The sequence below is a fragment of the Drosophila albomicans genome, chromosome 3, assembly GCF_009650485.2.
Source record: "Drosophila albomicans strain 15112-1751.03 chromosome 3, ASM965048v2, whole genome shotgun sequence".
Taxonomy (NCBI): Eukaryota; Metazoa; Arthropoda; class Insecta; order Diptera; family Drosophilidae; genus Drosophila; species Drosophila albomicans.
Genome location: NC_047629.2, coordinates 19,039,530 through 19,058,207, shown reverse-complemented (window position 1 = coordinate 19,058,207; position 18,678 = coordinate 19,039,530). Strand labels below are relative to the sequence as shown.

Genomic DNA, 18,678 nt, shown 5'->3' with positions numbered 1-18,678 from the left:
CAAGGGAAAAAGAAAAGAATAAAAACAAAAGAATGAAACAATTGCCGTAAATAATTTATGACACATAAACGTGCGACAATTGAGTTGGCCCGTTGGCAAATCAATTCAAATTTTATGCGAAGGCAAATCAAAAAGTTGAACGCTTTTAATTACGCACAAATTGGCAGCTCTTTAGAGCCAGGTTTCACTGCTTTTTGCCTGTTGCCTGTTGCTGACGACAGCATTCAAAATGTCTAGACAATGGCATCCAACAACAGGCAGCAGTTGCCCAAAAACAAGAACAATTCTTATTGCTTTGAGCCAACAGCAACGATAACAACAACAACAACAACAAGAAAAACAACAGAATGGGGAATGACAAACAAATACACCAAATAAACAACATCGAAGGTAGTTGTCGGTAAGTAAGGCAGCGAACCGAGAAAAGACCAAAAAAGCAAGAACCGTAATTTAATCTAAACAACAGCAGCTTCGATGCCGATTTTGCAGACAGTGAACAACGTTTAGATGGCCATTTGTCAGATAACTTGTGCGACCTTTGATTGAAGCTTTTGCACCCACTCGCAGTTCCACAAGGAATATTCACACACACACATACAGAATCGGGCAAAGGACAAAGAGCATTGGAGTAACATTAAATTAAGTAGTTTGTCTAGCTGAATAACATTAATGAGAATATCAAGCCGTAGGCCTCATGCAGACAAAAAAAAAGGGGCAAAAGCAGTTAAACGAAAGTGCCAAAAGCAGCAGGCAATTTATTTAGTTAGTTTCGCCAAATTTATTCACATCACTTGTTGCCGTTCTTGTGCAATTTACATTGTGTGTAAACTGAAATATTGAGCAGCTTGAAAATTTAATTAAATTTCGTCAATTGATACATGGAACTTTAGACAATTTGCAGCTGCCGAGCGGGAGAACAATATTTAAAGATATCTAAGCTGGGTACAAAGCGGCCGCAAAAGCCGCGGTAACTAAATTAAAGCCGCAACGTTATTCGCTTCGCTGGCCAAAATGATAATGTGGCATAATTACAGACGCCTTTTCTGCTGGCGAGGGTCCTTTTTTTTCTGTGTAGAGTCTTTGACTTTTTGAACCGCGTGCTTTTTTCACTTGTTTGCCCAAGACAAGCGCACACAAGAAGAGCAACAACTTGTGCAAACTGATTACATTTTCATATACAAATTTTCCACCACGACTACGACGACGACGACGACGGTGTCGTGTCGAGCGCATCAAATTTAATCCGGCAATAAGTTAAAGGCGGCATGCCACACCAACGCAGAGGCAAGCAGAGGAAAGGAGGGAGGAAAGAGTCAAGTCCATGACATAACCAGGCCACGTTCTCGCCCACGTGCGGCACTCAGACTTTTGGCAACAATTTTTATGGTTGGGCCAAAGTTAAAAACACAGACATAAACTGAAAGCGTTGCAGTGATAAACTAATTTGCACAGTCCCTTCTCCTTTTAAAGGATTGCCGCCCACTGTCTGATGCTGCTGCTGGACTCAGCTGACCTCCCACTGACCATTTGGGGTAATTCTGTTACCGTTACTTTTAATTGCCAAGCGTTTTTATATTGTACTTTACCAAAAGATGATCACCACCACTTTGATGTCGAGTTTGTCGCTCGCTCTGTTTTTGAATGTTTTTCGCTTGGAATTTACGAGCAACAGCTCTCAGCTCATTTTGCTAACCTTTCACAAAAATGTTTCTGACAACCAAAAAAAAAAAAAAAACACACAAAACTTTTTACTCTTCTAATGTTTCACCTTCTGTTGCTGAGATGCTAAAGTTTAGTGCCAGCCCATTGTGGTTTAGATGAAGAAGAGCAGCCACAATGAGTGAATGCTGCTGACATTTTATCATAAAATGTGTAGCTGGTTGCGCTTCATAGAATTAGGTAACAAGAAATGTAAATGAGCTCGATTTAATTGTACAAAAATGTAATACAATCCTTTCATTTCCTACCAAAAATGCAAGTTTTAATAAGAACATCCTAAACTATAAAAATGCACATTAAAAGTTAAAGTCTTTAATGCAAATCCTTCTATTTTAAATGTTTTCTTTAATAATCGTTTATACCATAAAAAGAATAACTAAATTCTCAACTTTTTAATGAAAACTGCGTGTCTATTAAAAATTGGTTCTTTTATAATCGTTTATACCATAAAAAGCGTCTGCTGAAAATTCAAGTTTTTATTGCTTATTATAATGTTTGTGGCTCGAACAGGAAAGTCTGGCAAAACTTCAAGTTTTAATGCGATTTATCTGCCTAACATCACAATAGAAAAGTGCATTCTTTGTGTTGTTTATTGCAAATAAGCTAAAACAATTTAGTTGATAATCTCATTTTTGCAATGCAATAAATAAATGTTGAAAATAATGCACACTAACTAGATTGGTTTGCGAGAGAGTAGTGGAATAATAGCACTGAGAAAATTCGTTGGTTATTCTAAAAACTATTAAATTTAATTATAATTTGTGCACTGCAGCAAATATAAATATATTAGCAAAGATTAAACTTGCTGTCTGTTATACAAATTTAATTTGATAATAAATTTTGAGCATTTGAGCTAAAACATAAATAACTTAGTAATTTCAACAATGTACACAAACTAGATTATAATAATAATTATAACTGACTAAATTCGCTGCCTATTCTAAAATAATTGAATTTAATAATGTTGTTTTCACTGTAGTACATAAAGTTTTATTAGATCTTAAAGAGATTCATTTAATTTAAAAATCATTTTAGAGCTTCTGTCAGTTCGGGTCTAAATTGATTTGGTTCATCATATCAATTTTTTTGTATGAGGTATATATTGTATATGATAGATTTCCATATTCGAAAAACAGTTCTTGGCATATTTTAGTATTTTTAGTACTATTATTTCATTGGTATAAATATTTTTTTTGACACAAATGACACATTATTATTGTACATATTTAATTTTAAAATCATTTTAGAACTTGTTGTAATAAATATAAATGCATTTTGGTAATGTCCACAAGCCAATTTAGTTATTAAGAGTACATCGAAAATGCAGTGTATTAAAAAGTTGTAAGTAAATTTGCTCTTTCTACAAATTTACTTAAACAATCATTCTTGAGCTGCATAAAGAAATGTAAATAATATAAGTACATATTTGTAATACCCACAAACTAGATAATTAAAAAGCTGAATAAATTCGCAGCACATTCTAAAACTATATAATTTAATAATCATACTTTACAGTAATTTCTGACATTTTACATAATATATTTACATTTCTATAGTGCCCACGAACTAGATAAGTTATCAAGAGTACCCGCAATTGCAGTGTATTTAAATAGCAGTGAGTAAATTCGCTGTCTGCCCTTTTCGTGGCATACTTTTGAGCGCAGCACGTGTTCGCTACTGCATGTGTGTGTGGGTGTTTATGTGTGTGGGATGAACTGTACTCACCGATAGGCGCCGCCCATTAGTTTATTGATGACAAGGCCAATGTCGTGCAGGGTGTAAATGTAGCCCTTGGGTATATGCGGACGCACATCGCGCAATATGTAACTGCAATTGGAGGCAAAAAAGGTTGTCGAAAGGAAATAGAAAAACACAAATACACAAACAAACAGACAAACAGACAGACAAAGCCACTCACTCATACACAAATAAATTCAGCACATATAGAGAATATTTGTGTAAAAGTTGGGAGCAGATAAAACGATGCTGAGCTCGTTTTTTTTTTTACTTTTACTTTTTTTTTATCCCCGGTGATGTTTCATTTACTCACCCTAATGTATTGGCTGGACCGTGTTTTGTATTGTAGAGTTCCTCAAGGCGTGGTATTGTTAAAAATTTCTTCATCGAGACACCATTCTCCAAAAGTAATTTGACAAAATCGATTCTATCATGTTCGAGTGCCTGCATCATTGCCTCATCCAGAGCGCCTAAGGGAATGCGCAGCCAAATTACAATAAAAATAATTGAAGAGAGTATTTTGTGCAAAATTATGCGATACTACTGAATGGAAAGCCCAAAGTGAGTTTCGGATTTTGTACAATTTTTTTTGCCTACCATTTGGCCATTCCTGGCCGTAGACAAATATCTCGCTGCGCGCTATGTCCACACGATTCCATGTCAATGCCAAACTCAATTGTTCCGGTGGACTGAGATGCTGGGACTTGAAGAGCGCCGTTAAGATGGTCTGATCTAGCTCCTGTGCCTCGCCTTCGGGTTTCTCTTGTATGCGGAATACAGTAATCTGCCGGTGAAGCAAAAATAATAATGGGCAAAGGAAAAAACCTTAAGTACCGCTTAATGTGAACTGTGCTCTACGTACGCAAAAATATTGTTTGCTAAAGACCCAAGGGAATACCATTTGAGGAGACGGATGTTGCCCTCGTCTTCGAAAACCAATTAAAATCTTAATAACGATGAAATGCTATTTGGTTGTGTGCCACACCAAAAAACGAACGAAATTCGTCAAAATTGTTGACTAGAAATAGCTAAATGTCTGCGCGAGGTGATTTAAAATTCATTACACGTTCAATTTAATTTTGTAAGCTAATTATTTTCTCAGTACTCTCGGTCTCTATGTTAACCTTACAATTAACTGAGCGACAGACGACCAATCCACGACCAGTCCTAATTAAATATTTAAATCTGTGCGCGTGAAAGTCTTAAGTGATTGAAAAGTTTACCTCTAATTTCAATTTGAATCTTAAACTCAACTTATAAAGAGTTTCTCCTATGTATGTATGTATGTGTGTGTGCGCGTACTTTATGTGCTTTTAATTGCTGCTACTGTGAGTCCTTGACAGCAATCCCTGGTGTATGCTTTTCAAACATTCTTTGTGTACTCTTGGCATAATTAATGATTTCAATGCAAAACTAATGCTGCTTATTCAATATGTAAACAAGCAGAGTCTTTTGCATAACATTTTAGCTGCTACTCTGCTCTGCTGTGTCATCAACCTTTAGAATTCAGTCAAGTGTATTGAGAAAATTTAGTGAATTTCGCTGAGCTCAGATTACGGGTTAAGATGTTAGTTGCAAAAAGTGAAAGTAAAATCAATTTCATCACATCTTTTGTTTCCCAAAAATCATAAGCTATTAAAAACCTTTTTACACATTTTTGAATTTGGCAAATAATTAATCAAGAGCCGGATGCTTACCAAATTCTTGTTGCGTGTGCATTGCAAAAGCTCTTGATACAGCTTCTCGGCCTGATCCAGGCCCACTTCGAAAGTCTTCTGTATGGTGCCGATGAGATAGTCTCGCATGGACTCCAATACTGGTTGCTCCTCGCCATCCGATGCATATCTAAAGTCCGGGAGAGACGACAGACACATCAGTTGTGATATTAAAGAGACAGTGGCAGATGTTGCCACAATTATGCTGTCTAATTAAACACATTAAATTAAATAGAGCAGTTCGAAAGGCAAAGGCACAAAATTGTAAGGTAAACAAAACAAAACACACAAAAAGTTTTTGTTCAAACAAACACACACATTGTCAATGGGTTACACACTGCGTATGCGTAATATTGTGGGATACATTTTAATGTCGTTGTTGTTGTTGTTGCTGGGCTGCTTTCTGACTGAATTTAAATAATTTGCTAAATGTCGTGTACTTAATGAACTCGACGCTGTCGACGCATTTGACTGCCTGAAGCTTTGAGCCTCAGTCTCAGTCGCAGTCTCAGTAAAGAGCAGCAGGAACAGCACCACTAATAACAATATCAAGGAAGAACAACGAGCAACGGCAGCACCGCAAATTAAATAAGGAAAGGACATGGCAAAGGAGACAGACGTGCGTTGTGCGTGCGTTCTGATGAAACAGAACACGTTCCTAATTAAATTTTATACAAACTGCGGTCGCTCATTAATTAAGTTGATAAGTCAAGCAAATTGTCTACTACTTCTCATAGGCTGCGCAGCCTGGCCTTCATTCAATGCATTTGAGGCCGGAAACTCTGGAAATCATGGGGCCAAACAAAACGTTTAAACTTACTTGTGCACAAAGGCCAGGAGGTCGGCCGCACGGCCAGAGCCATCGCAAACAACAACTGGCACTGGCGGAGAGTCCGTTACGTACTCGAGGACAGCACGTATCGTGTTCGTACCGCCCTCAATCACCAGACAGACGACCGGCGTACTGGAATGTGTAACTGCAAAGAGGAGAGAGCAAAGCGAATAAGTACTTAGGCATAAATAAATTATGTTAAACGTGCAATAAAAGGTGAAAGTCAATTAGGACTAAACTGTCTGGTCCAATCAAAATGCTAACAATGCGTCGTACAACAACGATAATAATAAAAATAAAACCAACACAAAAACAGTATGTTTTGTGAATAAAAATACGGCATCTTTAAGCCATCAACTTACATGGATGCAGCTTTAAATTGGATATGAATTTCTCCAGTTTGCGTCGCAAAATCAATTCGGCACCATATTTTGCTTGGGTGCCATTGTCGACTAGCAGAAAATACGCATGTCGATTGTTGAGCACAGCCAATTTCGATCTGAAAACATACAATACGTATAATATATAAATCAAATCAAGCAAGCAATTGCAACACATCAAGTGACAGCCATCAATATTTGATGTGAGTTCACTTTGCATGGCAAGTGCAACAGGTGCGCCTCGCCCTCCAATGTTAACTTCATCAAATATGCATTAAAAACTTCTTTTGATTGCGGTTTCACTTTGCCACCACACACTTGCCTCGGGGAACTAATACTGTGGCAGGGCACCTCACGATTGTGGCCCAGAAGCTCATGATTGCGTTCCACAATGCCCCAGGGCGCAATACCGATGCTGACCACACGTCCGGTGCGTTGTTGTCCCTCCAGGAGCAGCGCATCGCCGACTTGTTTGGTGACGCCTAAAAAACAAAAAAGACAACAGCCAAAAAAATACAATTCAGTGCCAGCAACAATGACCGAAATAAATAAGTTTTTTTCTGTTTTTTATACCCGCTACACATTGAGTAGAAGAGTGTTATAACTTTGTGGCCAATTCTGTATGGCAAGCATAATTTCAAAGCTAGAGTTTGGTACTTACAAGAATAACTGCAGATTTTATGCTTCCTAATAAATTTATATGACCAAAAACGGAAACTGAATTCGAGCTAAAAATGCTTAGATTGATAATCTGGAATGTTTTCTATTCTCTAGTATATTGTAAATGTGTTAGTATATCTATATACTATATAAGGTTTATATTTTAGTGTATTTTTGGTTCAATTTATTGGTATATTTTATATGACTAACGCTGACTTCACATCTTAATTGCTTTGGCTGATAATCTCAAATATTTTGTATTCTATGGGTTATTTTAAATCTTGTGGTATATTAACATACCAAGAATTTAGAATTTTGTCGGTAGATTAGTTAGGTATATATGATATACCAAAATTATATATATTGTGGAATCATTTAGTATGGTATAATTTAATACCACACTGTTTTGTAACGGGTAACTCACAGTTGAGCACGCTCTTCCTTGTTTTTTGTGCTTTTTTTTTAAGTCCAAGTACCTTGACATTCACTTTCATTTAAGTTTAGTTTTTTTGCTTGCCTATACAAGAGGGCAAGTGAATGTCTGGGAGTCTGGGAGCGTGTCTAAAATGTAATAACAGACGAAGCACAAAAGAGAAACGACAAAAAAAAGGACAATATTCCTGAAGAAAACGAAGCCATGGCACAGCAGTCGTTTTTCATACCCTCACAGAATTGTTTAAGGCTCAAATATTTATAAGGATTTTTGCTTTAATTACATAGACTAAACCACAATTAAACATAAGCTAGTTTGACAAATTAAATATACTTTAATGATTGTTTAAAGATTGCAGAGTGGCCAAGAGATGTCCTTTTGTTAGGGTATTTAAATATGTTAGTGCTCCTATACACATACACACACAGAGAGTGGAATAAAGGAAGGAAAGGAAAGAAGCAAATAACTGTGCAATCACTTGGCTGCGCGATTTCCGCTTGGGATTTTTATTTATTTAATTTTCAACTGAGTGCCCCACTTGCGTATTTGCGGGCATTGCGTTTCATTATATTTGCTTACTTTTATGAAACTTATTTAACTTTGACAGCTGAACGGTCTCTACTTATTTTTTTTTCCCCCTCTTGTATTTCTGGTTAATGCTGAGCCATAAAACTTGTAGTGTCTGTCATAAAACTTAAATGAAAAACTCACCCGTATTGGTACCGCCGGTGAATATCCAAGCGCCTGTCGTTTTCGCTGCCTTCAAAAGTCCTTTGCGTATCTCCTGCAAAAGCGAAGAAATCATTTTCAGATCCAAAAGTCAAAGCCATTCAATTAGCGTGTGAAATACGACACTTGGTACGAAAAACTTTCCCCTCCAACAAAAAAATACAAAAAAATACTTCTTCGACTTCTTCAGTTCGCTCACCTTTTTCAGCTTTGCCTGCAAATCAAAGTTGGCTTTGCCTCCCTGCACGGTGATCAAAAGTTTTGGCAATTCCAGATTCCATTCCTTAGTGAATAGCTGTACCAGCAGCTCCGGTCTTGTATCGAATGACAGACGCACATACTAAACTCGCAAAAAATATATACGCACAGAGAGAGAGAGTGTAAGTATTTTGGGGCATCTTAGTCAAAGTCAAAGTTATTGCCGACTAGAAGAAGTCAAACTCAAGAGACACCAACTCAGAGAGAGTCAGAGAGAGGCACTAAAACAAATTTACTTTAAATGTGGCACGTGGTCAGGGCACGCGGCACGTGGCAAGTGACCTTTCCTCTAAGTAACCAGTGGGAAGCTCGCAGTTGTAACTAATGAACTCACCTGCGCTTTTGTTGGATGTGCGCCACCTTGAAACTCAATGGTGCCATAAGCATCTGTGGGCTGTGGACGCGTGTGCTTCGTGGGCAGCCACAAATCACCTGGCGAACCACTCTCGATGCCTGCAATCGTCTGATGTGTGATCTGTGCCTGGCCGCAGCAACATCTGTGTTGATAAATACCAAAAAACAAAAAAAAGGAAACACACATTCGCATTTAGACTATTCAATTATACGTTATCTGGCGTGTAATTAAATAAACGCACAGTTTGCTGCTTAATTCAATAAATATCAATAAAAAAATAATTGAATAAAGCTACTGCAAATTAAAGCATTAAATGTAGAGATATACATATATTTGTTGGCAAATTAGTTGACTATTTTTGGGTTTGAGGTGTTGATTTATGGTCAATATACATACGTTCGTATACGGTATAAATGACACTTGACTAACTGCCAGCGATATGTGTAAGTAAACACGCACACACTCTCACGCACACGCACACACATACACCTACACACACGCTCATCAATGTCCAGGCAAATCTCACGTGTCGAATAAACTGTTATTTATTTATGCATGTGCGTCTCTTTTGTGCTGCTCGTTGTTGTGCAAGAGACTTTATTCCACTCTCTGTCTCTCTCTCTCTCTATCTCTCTTGCCATTTCAGTTGTTGATTTTGTGGAAGCCTGTCACAATTCCAGGTGTGTGTGTGTGTGTGTGTGTGTGTTGTGCGTGTGCTTGTCGCTGTCAAGGGGCTTGTCTGTATTTCTCTTCTGACAGAATTTTCATGCCAGCGTTTGCTCAAGCGTTTTTCCTCCACAAATGGCAATAAATTTCAAATAATACACAGCTCACACACTTTGTTTTCCAAAATATATGTTCTGCATAAATATTTAATAAAACAAAATTCGATGCCTCATAAAAGCAGTCATTTAACCGGAAACACTTTGTCTAGATCATCGGTGGTTATGTTAAATATGGCTAAAGGCACATCTATTAAACAGATTAAAATATCAACATATTGACAACTCAAAAAAAAACATTTTTCACTTTGGCTGGATTAATTATTTATACTTTAAAATGTTTGTGCAAACTATGGAGATTTACTATATCTACTTGTACGTTAAATAAACAACTACAAATGTTTTTACATAATGTTTACTCCTCCAACTGAGATAGCTGAATTAAAATGTAACTAATGAGCAACAGCTTATCAAAACAAAGCAAGTCAAGCCTCTGCCAGACAAAACCTTAACCCTCTGCCACATCAAATATGCCCTCTTACATTCGCTATTGTTTGGTGGCACATGCAACACGTGCCTATCACGCCACTGAGGCGAGACTAAGCCATGAATAATGTCGAGCACACTCGGCGAGTGTTTGTAAATAAAGTAATTTATTTTGTCAGCAGCAAACACAGACAAAAGGCAGAGGCCAACAACAGGATGGTTATGGAGCATGGCGTTAATGGATTTGGCCAGTCAACAATTGGCAACAAGGCGAGAACTGCTGTTGCTGCTACTGCTGTTGAGTGGCATGTATCAAAATAGTTGCACAGTTATGTAGGTCTCATTGGTTGCATGCAACCCAGGCAACAGCTGGTTGACATTATTTGATGCTAGTGCGGGGGTGTGGGTTAAAACTCTGAAACAACTGCTAACCGAAATCAAATATTTGAGTAGCAAAAAGCCTGATAAGAACGTCAGCAGAGAGTTGAGAGTCGAAAGTCATAAAGCCGTCATAAAGCCGTGTGCGTCTGTATGCGTTATATACGTAACTGAAAACTTTCACCCAAATAAGCCAAGTTAAGTTAAGGCAACTTATACACTGAGGGGCGAAGGCAAAAGCGAAGACGAAGACGTTTCTTGTTAGACAGGCTGCCAAGTTTATAACGCATTTATCTCAATTGGTAAGCGAGGCGGCGTCGTGACAACGCCAGCGGGGTGATGCCGACCGCCTGTCCGCCTGCCCGTCTGTCTGCCTGCCACAATAATAAACAATAAAATGCCAACGCCAAAAATGAAACTAAATACACAACGCGCTGCTCCTCTTTCTCTACGAAAAACTAGGGCAAATAGATGTGCCGCCTCACTGCATCAGGCGTTGGGTTCGTTTTTTGTATTTTTTTTTTCATTCTTCACTTGTTTGATACGCAAAAAACTGGGTCAAAAGTTTGATCCAGGCTGCAGCTGCTGTGATGCTGTGATGCTGTTGTGGGGCTAACCTAGCAAAGCCATCGGTTTTACGGGGTGGCCACATCAGATGCACTTCACTGGCTTAATTAGTAAATTAATGCAATTGGATTTGGCAGGATGGCACTTACTTTGTATCGTCCTTTGGGCATGGGATGAATTTGATGCACTCGCGTTTCTGAAAATTGGTCTCGATCCAACTTCGGGGCTGATGCTTTTTTTGTTTTTTTTTTTGGACAACACAAAATAAACGTTAAGAAATGGTAGAAATAAATCGATTAGTTTTCAGTTTAAGACAAATGAAATCGAAAAGCTAATTACATTTTATGTACATTAAACATTTTGAATGTTAAATCGCGTATTTCTTTTTTTTTGCCATTAAAGACCTTTATCATTATTTTTTATCATACATAGTATGTATATATATATTTTAAGTACAGCTAGAGTGGAAAATACTCAAGGAACCGAAATAATATCATCTACAAAATAGTATAGAAAAACATTAGAGTCGCAGTTTATGAGTGAATTCATGTGTGCCACTGCATTGTTGTTGCTATTATTGCTATTGTAGGTTTAAAGAGTGCTACAGAAAATAATTATATATTGCAAAGGGGAAAAAAATATACATGAAAACGATCAATTTATAAACTTATTTAGATAGTATTTTAAGCAACAATATTTTTTGCTGTTCTACAAAATAAATACTACTAGATAGTATTTTAATTAACAGTATTTTTTTGTTCTACAGAATAAATACTACTAGATAGTAATTTAAACAACAGTCTTTCTTTGGTGTTATACAAAATAAATAGTACTGAATAATATTTTAATTGGAAGTAATTTCTTTTCCTTTTCTACACAAAAAATACTCAAATAAAAAAAAAATAAATAATACTGGTTAATCAGCAGTATTTTTTACTGTTACACATTATACTGAGTAATATTTTAATTAGCAGTATATTTTAGCGATAAACAAAATCAATATTACTAGATAATACTTTAATCAGCAGAATTTTGTTGTTCTCTAAGAAAAAAATACTACCGAAAAATATATTAATAAATTGTTTTTTTTCGTACCACTACAAATAACATAAAAACCAATTTCGTATATTAAACAAAACTACAAAATTTATATAATAATTGAACCCCCACAAATAAAATGTTTCTTTTGTAGCTTACACATTTATTTCATAAAGCGGAAACTTCTTTAAAGTTGAACATAGAAATCGGTATTTACCATTTACAACCAATTGAATAACCATGGATACATGCTTAAGGCTTCGGTATAAAAAATATGGCAACATCAAATTGAAACTTTACGTATAATCAACTTTAACTAAGTATTATCGCAGTTACAAACACCAAGCAAAGCCATGCAAAATACTTCCCAAGTATAACAAAAATAAAACAAAATGAAGCCAGAGAAAAAACGATACGAAACGAAACGAAACTTGCGCAATAAGTAAGTATGTTAAAGGAAAAACTATTCTCTCGCAAAACTCAATCTAAGCTCGATTTGAGGGCTCTCAAAGTTGGTAGAAAATGCAACAGTTTGCCATGGCAAAACAATTGAGGAGCACACAAGAGCCAACTGTGATTTCCTCCTCCTCCTCCTGCATCTTTCTGTCCCACTCTTGATTCTAAATAAACACTCAGAGTATAGTTTCGAGTACCTCTGTTGTTGGTGGCTCGCAGTTGGCATGCGCCTTCAGCAAATCACGCACATTGAGTATTAAAACTTTCGATAGCGTCGACGATACCGAAGAACGTTTGCGCATCCGTTGCCGCTTTCGAATGCCACGCGGAGTGCTGGGCAGATCCTCGGCTCCATCGGTGGCGGTGGCGGTGGAATTTTCCAGGGATAACGAGCCTGGAGTGTTGCTATAGCGACGCACTGTCGAGAAATCTTTCGAGACGCGGCGCAGATATTTTTGTGCCACAACTGGTGAATCGATAACCATTATGCGAGTTGTTTTGCAACAAAGTTTTTGGGATGCAATTAATTAGCAGTTGCATTTAATTGCAACATCTCTTCAGGCATCCAGTGAAGTACTACTAACGCAACCGGCTGGCAAATCTCAACTGACACGCATCGGATGCTGGTTAGATGCGGTTAACCGGCCAGATTTGCCTCTTGTTATTCAAAGCGTATATTTAGGGGAGAGACAGAGACAGACACAGAGTGAGAGCAAGCGATAAGATTAGATATGCCAAGCTCGTTACACAGCTAAAAATAGTCGAGCGACAAGTGTGAACCTGTTGAAGGTAAAGGTCTGTTCGTCAACACCTCAATAACACCTTCCTTTCGCCCTCGACTTTTTGCACTGTGTACGAGAGTTTTGCTGCGGTGCACTCGAGTGCAACAAATCAATTTAGCTTGTGTCCGGATCTCGTCGAGTCCTTTAGGAGGTCATTTAATGCCATTTGCGAAAGGCGAAAGCTGTTTCAAATTTAAATTTCAACAAACTTGGCAAACAACTCAACTGCTCAGCTGCTCAAAACTGTGAATGCATTCTCATTAATGATTCTCTGAATGCACATGGGCATTTGATTACATGCCACTTGACTGCCTACGTTTGTGCTCAACATAATTGATAGCACAATGCACAAATGACAATCAATGCTATAGCATTTCATTAGTTTAATTACTGCAAAATAATACTACAACTATCATCTAATCAAATTTTGGCATTTTGCTAATCAAAAAAACATGTAATTCAATTCAAGTAAGATTCAAGTTCAAAAAATATTCTATCTCAAACTTGTGCTTAAATATTAAATTGCAACCTTTGCTCTTTGCCAAAATATTTACAAAACCAGAATTTCAATCAGAGAAACATGCTGAGAAAGTAATTATTCAATGCAAAAGTGAACAACAGCACAACACGACACAACAAAATTACAAATTGCATTTGGATTTTTGGTTTTTGGCACAAATATACAATATACAATATACACAAATTTACGAAAGCATTACTCAAAAACCTTAAGCGAAATGAAATGGAATTTATTTCTGATTGATATTATATGCGATACAAATAAACAAATGTGTGTTAATGGCTAAACAAAAGAACAAAATAACAACAAGAGTAACGAACAACATAAAACAATTAATTAATTGCGCATATTTGCAAAATTATAGTTTGAAGTTGGACGTTGATAGCTTACCCTGGGCACAGTTATATTTATCAGACCCCAACAGATTTTTTTCAGTCCCCATGGTATCTTTTTTTTTTGTATTTTTTAACGTTTTTACGTGTGTGTTTGACATTATTCATAATTTTGTTTTGTTTTAAATACAAAAGTTTTGCGTGTGTGTACACATATACATATTAATTTTAATTTTGTATATATATTTTTGAATGTAACACGCATGTTTATCATAATGTAATTGTTGTTGAATCGCGTGTATTTCAAAATCAGTTTTGTGCATTAACGCAGAGTAGTTTTGTAATTGAATTCAGCGAAAACACACAAAAAAGTGCATCAGTTGTTTTCACACAATTTTAATGTTCGTTTTGTGAGTGTGGTTTTTTTTTTTTTGTGGCGTAAAGTGTAAAAAAAAATACATATGGAAAAAAATATAATGTAATAAAAAAATTAATGCATAAAGAAGTTGTAATAAGTGTGTTATTATGTCATCAAAATTAACAACCAATTTTCGTGTAGGGAAAGTAAAGTGTAGTGAATATATAGAGCATATATATATAGTTGAGTAGAAGAGGCAATGTTTTATTGTGTGTTCAGAGGAAATTTTTGGTGTTTGTTTGTGTTGTGTGCAAAGCAAATGTTTGTAAATAGAAGAAAAATATTATTGTTGTAAAATTAGTTGGGAGCGTTTCACATACTACTATGTTCTATTAGTATCGCATTATATGTTTGTATTATTATGATCAGGGGCAACTTTTAACTGATGCATTTCGTTGAGACGGACTTACTACCAGACCACTTTGCAGCTGTAACTGTAACTGTAGCTGTAGCTGTATATTTTATGATTGATTGATTTAATAAAAATAAATATGGATATATATTTGTAGAACACTTTTGGGTAAAAGGTAATAATTGTCTGAAAATTTAAAGAGTAAAATTTAATAAATTGCTGTTAGCCATGGCTAAGCCTAAAAGTATGCACTACAAAATGTTAGTTGCCTTTGGAAGCAACGCAACTGTAAAAACAAAAGTAGCTCTCGAACATGCAAAACCACAAACTCCCACACACACACACACACACACACAAATATTTGTCATGTGTGCTGTGCTGTGGTATGATGTCGTGATGTCCTTGTTGATCAAATCTAAAATTGTGTGGGAGTGCCATGGCACACACACATACACAGACAGACACTGAGTCCCGCCCCCTCTTAAGCCACTCAGGCAGTCAACAAGTTCACATTTCATTGCCACAGATGAAATGCGACTGTGGTTTTGTCTGAGTGCAGTCGCACAAAAAAAAAAATACAAATAAAAATAAAAACTGTTGCACTGCAACATTCACTCGTTGACCAGGTGAGTGCTCTCTCTCTGTCAGAAAAAGACTTTTAGTCACCACAAAGTTGGGCATTTAGGTAACCGCAAGGCAAGCACATCGTTGCGGTCATATCACAGTTTCACCGCAAACAAACTAACCACACAAGCACTGGCAAAACGTAATTCAATATTTGGAATTTCATTAAATGTTTAATAAGTTTGTCTGCACACAAAATGTTGATCTAATATTGATGTAATTGATGGTTGCCCCGTTCATTCGCTTCACTGATTCGACCTTGCTTTTATGCTACAAAACATTAAATGTAATTAAATTTGAAATTAAACTAATATACCCCACACGCATAGGGAATCGAGTGTGTCCACTTTACGGCGCTGTCAAAAAGCCTTCTCATACATGAAGTATTATTACTTTAAAGCTCCCCGATGACATGCCCATTAAACTAAAAGCATTGACATGCTGAAAACGAATGTGAGTTCAGCTGGAAATACTATGCACTTGAATGAAATCGAAAGTGATATAATGAATATATCAACATATTGCTTGTTATTAAATCTAACCGAACGGACAGTTGATTAACGCTTTATTTGTCGAATTATGAAATGCATATTGCTGGAATTATTCGAATGTTCGCTGCAATTCACGAATTTTTGCGGAAATTGCCAAAAACCCAATTAGCAATTTTATGCCAATGTGCACAATGCATCCAAATAGTAAAACGGAAACAATTTTCATGAACATTTGCACTGCGAATGCAATTGGGACTCGTTGAATCCTCATATGATTATTATACACACACACAGGTGTGTTTGTTCACTTGAATATGGTTGCCAATTAAATTGTCAGTTCCACCTGCCTTGTCAATGAATATTAATTTTATTGCGGGGGATGGACATCAACAAATTTGTTTATGGAGAACAACCGCAAAAGAAATAACCTGGAACCCCAATTAAATCTATGCCGCAAAACAAATAAATCCAAAAGTTTTTTTTAGTAATTTGAAATAAAGTTGATGCTAGATCAAATATTTTTAATTACACTTTGGAAATTAGCTGCAACGTCTGCCCTTTTTTCGTGCTTGGCGCAACAAAAACTTTAATCCACAATGCAGCTTCAATTTGTTGGCTGCTTGGCAACGCAGCGCAGGATAAAGTTGAATCCTTGCCACGCCTCACACACACACACACCCACACACGTAAGTTTTGCTTGCATTTTATTGAACTGAACGAATGGTGCAGCTTGGCAGAAAGGCAAACACAAAATTGCATTTAATATCTGCATCAAAGCGATCCTGTTCGAGAATAATGTAAACCAACTTTTTGCCCACAGGCCCTTGACAAACAGAGCGACTTTTGCAACAGCATCGGCAGCAGCAGCAAGCACAACAATAAGTTGCAGCTGCAGCTACAGCTGTTGTTGTTGTTGTTCTTGTTACAGCAGCAGCTGTTTGTTACCTTTTTACCTTAGAGCTGTTGGCAGTTGGCAGTTTACCTGTTGTCGACGGGGGCATCGCAGTAAATCGCCAAAGTGGAAAATTGATATAGAAGCTGACGTGTCTGATGAAGTGCTGCATCTATTTTATTGATGCATTGATTGCATTCGCTTTTTTCTTTTGTTTTTTTTTCGTGAACAGCCTTAAAGCGATTCGCTTCATAAACACATTTTCCAATAACAAACTGTAATCAATGAGCACAAGAGCGAGAGCAACCACTCACCATCTCTCGCTCTCCCTCTCTTTGTTTAGAACAGCAAGTGAGTATGAACGTGAGCGAGAGAGAGGGAGTCGAAAATAAATAGCTGCTGATTAATAACAATAGCGAACGAGAGAGCAACAACAAGACGAATGCACTTCAATTCAACTCAAATGGAACTCGCTTCAACTAAATACAAACAAGCCAATTAAAACACATTAATTACCAATTAAGATGGTATTTTAAGGGTTTTACTTACAAACACCCAATTGGTCTCAAAGTACATGGTCAAGCTGCAGTTGTTGTCGCCTCTGTTGTTGTTGTTGTTGTCGTTGTTGTTGTAACATCTGCAGTCAACTGCCAATTAACAGCAGTTCAAACAAACAAAATATATTACACTTTTCTAATACACTTGACGTAAACATAAAATGATCAAGTGACGAAAAAACAAAACAACCGATTTTTTGCAGAGCATAAACAACAACAAAAAAATAAAGTAAATGACGCGCGCGTTCTACCAAGAAAGAAGAAAAGAACACACAACTCTCACATGGCGGCGTCAAAGTCGCGTTGTACACTGAGTACGAGTAAAGTTTTTTTCCAAAGCGCTCAAACTGTGTCAATTAAAAGCGCAAATAATCACACGAGTACACACATACACACGCATCGTACATATAAAATCGAATGTCAAGCAATCAGACGAATGACAAGAGACAACAACGCAGATAAAAACTCACTCGAGCAGATAGTCAACTGAGCATAACAACAAATGAGAGAGCGACCAAACGCAAGAGAGAGGGAGAGAGGGAGTCAGAGTAAATGCTCTGCAATACGCTAAGTTACTTAGTCATGAATCGATCACAGCAATACATCATTTATTATCAACGCTGCTGGTAAAAATAAGAAAAACAGAACTATTTGAAAATTTATATTTATATTTTTAATTTTAGCTTAATTGTTTTTTTTATCATTATAATTAGAAAAGTTTACCCCTAGAAAACATCTTAAAAGTGTGCTTTAAATTGTTGACCAGTAGTGTAAATACCAAAAAATAAGATATGAAGAAATATGTATATTAGCTTCAATAATTAATATCACAGCAGATTGTCAGAGTATTCTCTATTCGTTTACCTCAAACAACATCAAAGTAAATGCTTTGCAAATATCCAAACTTATTTGAGCATGAATCGATCATTGCAATAAATTACTAATCATCTACACTGCTGGTCAAAGTAATAAGTACACAACAATATGTGTACTTTATCGAGCTTTTGAATTTAATTTAAAATTTATTTTAAATTTAATTTTATTTTTCCTAATAATTAAAAAAAAAGTGTATCACGACCAAAAAATCTTTAAGGTGTGCTGAAATGTTATACCTGTAGTGTAAATGCCAAAAAAAAGTGCAGAAATATAAAATTAGCTTCAATAACTAATACCTCAACAAATTGTCAGAGTATTCTCTATTCGTTTACCTCAAGACAACATCTGCTCGCGCTTGTTGTCTTGTTT

The 18,678-nt window shown here is 36.5% G+C and overlaps 1 protein-coding gene across 4 annotated transcripts in view; it reads right to left on the bottom strand.

Annotated features, from left to right (window-relative positions):
- The window catches only part of LOC117570385 (transient receptor potential cation channel trpm), a 36,465-nt gene extending 18,750 nt beyond the window's left edge, over positions 1–17,715 (bottom strand). Inside the window, exons 1-12 of one of the 4 annotated variants that reach the window (XM_034251997.2) lie at positions 17,426–17,715; positions 11,121–11,203; positions 8,798–8,960; positions 8,405–8,545; positions 8,188–8,260; positions 6,706–6,865; positions 6,366–6,502; positions 5,992–6,148; positions 5,154–5,301; positions 4,054–4,240; positions 3,770–3,926; positions 3,445–3,546 (exon numbers count right to left, since the gene is read on the bottom strand). In XM_034251997.2, the coding sequence (XP_034107888.1) occupies positions 3,445–3,546; positions 3,770–3,926; positions 4,054–4,240; positions 5,154–5,301; positions 5,992–6,148; positions 6,366–6,502; positions 6,706–6,865; positions 8,188–8,260; positions 8,405–8,545; positions 8,798–8,960; positions 11,121–11,203; positions 17,426–17,452 (1,535 nt within the window). In that variant the 5' untranslated portion in view covers positions 17,453–17,715. Of the gene's footprint in view, positions 1–3,444; positions 3,547–3,769; positions 3,927–4,053; positions 4,241–5,153; positions 5,302–5,991; positions 6,149–6,365; positions 6,503–6,705; positions 6,866–8,187; positions 8,261–8,404; positions 8,546–8,797; positions 8,961–11,120; positions 11,204–12,662; positions 13,038–17,425 lie in introns of those variants that run through there. The other 3 variants (XM_034251996.2, XM_052005349.1, XM_034251990.2) reach the window with 3 other exon arrangements.
- Between the last annotated feature and the right edge of the window lie 963 nt (positions 17,716–18,678).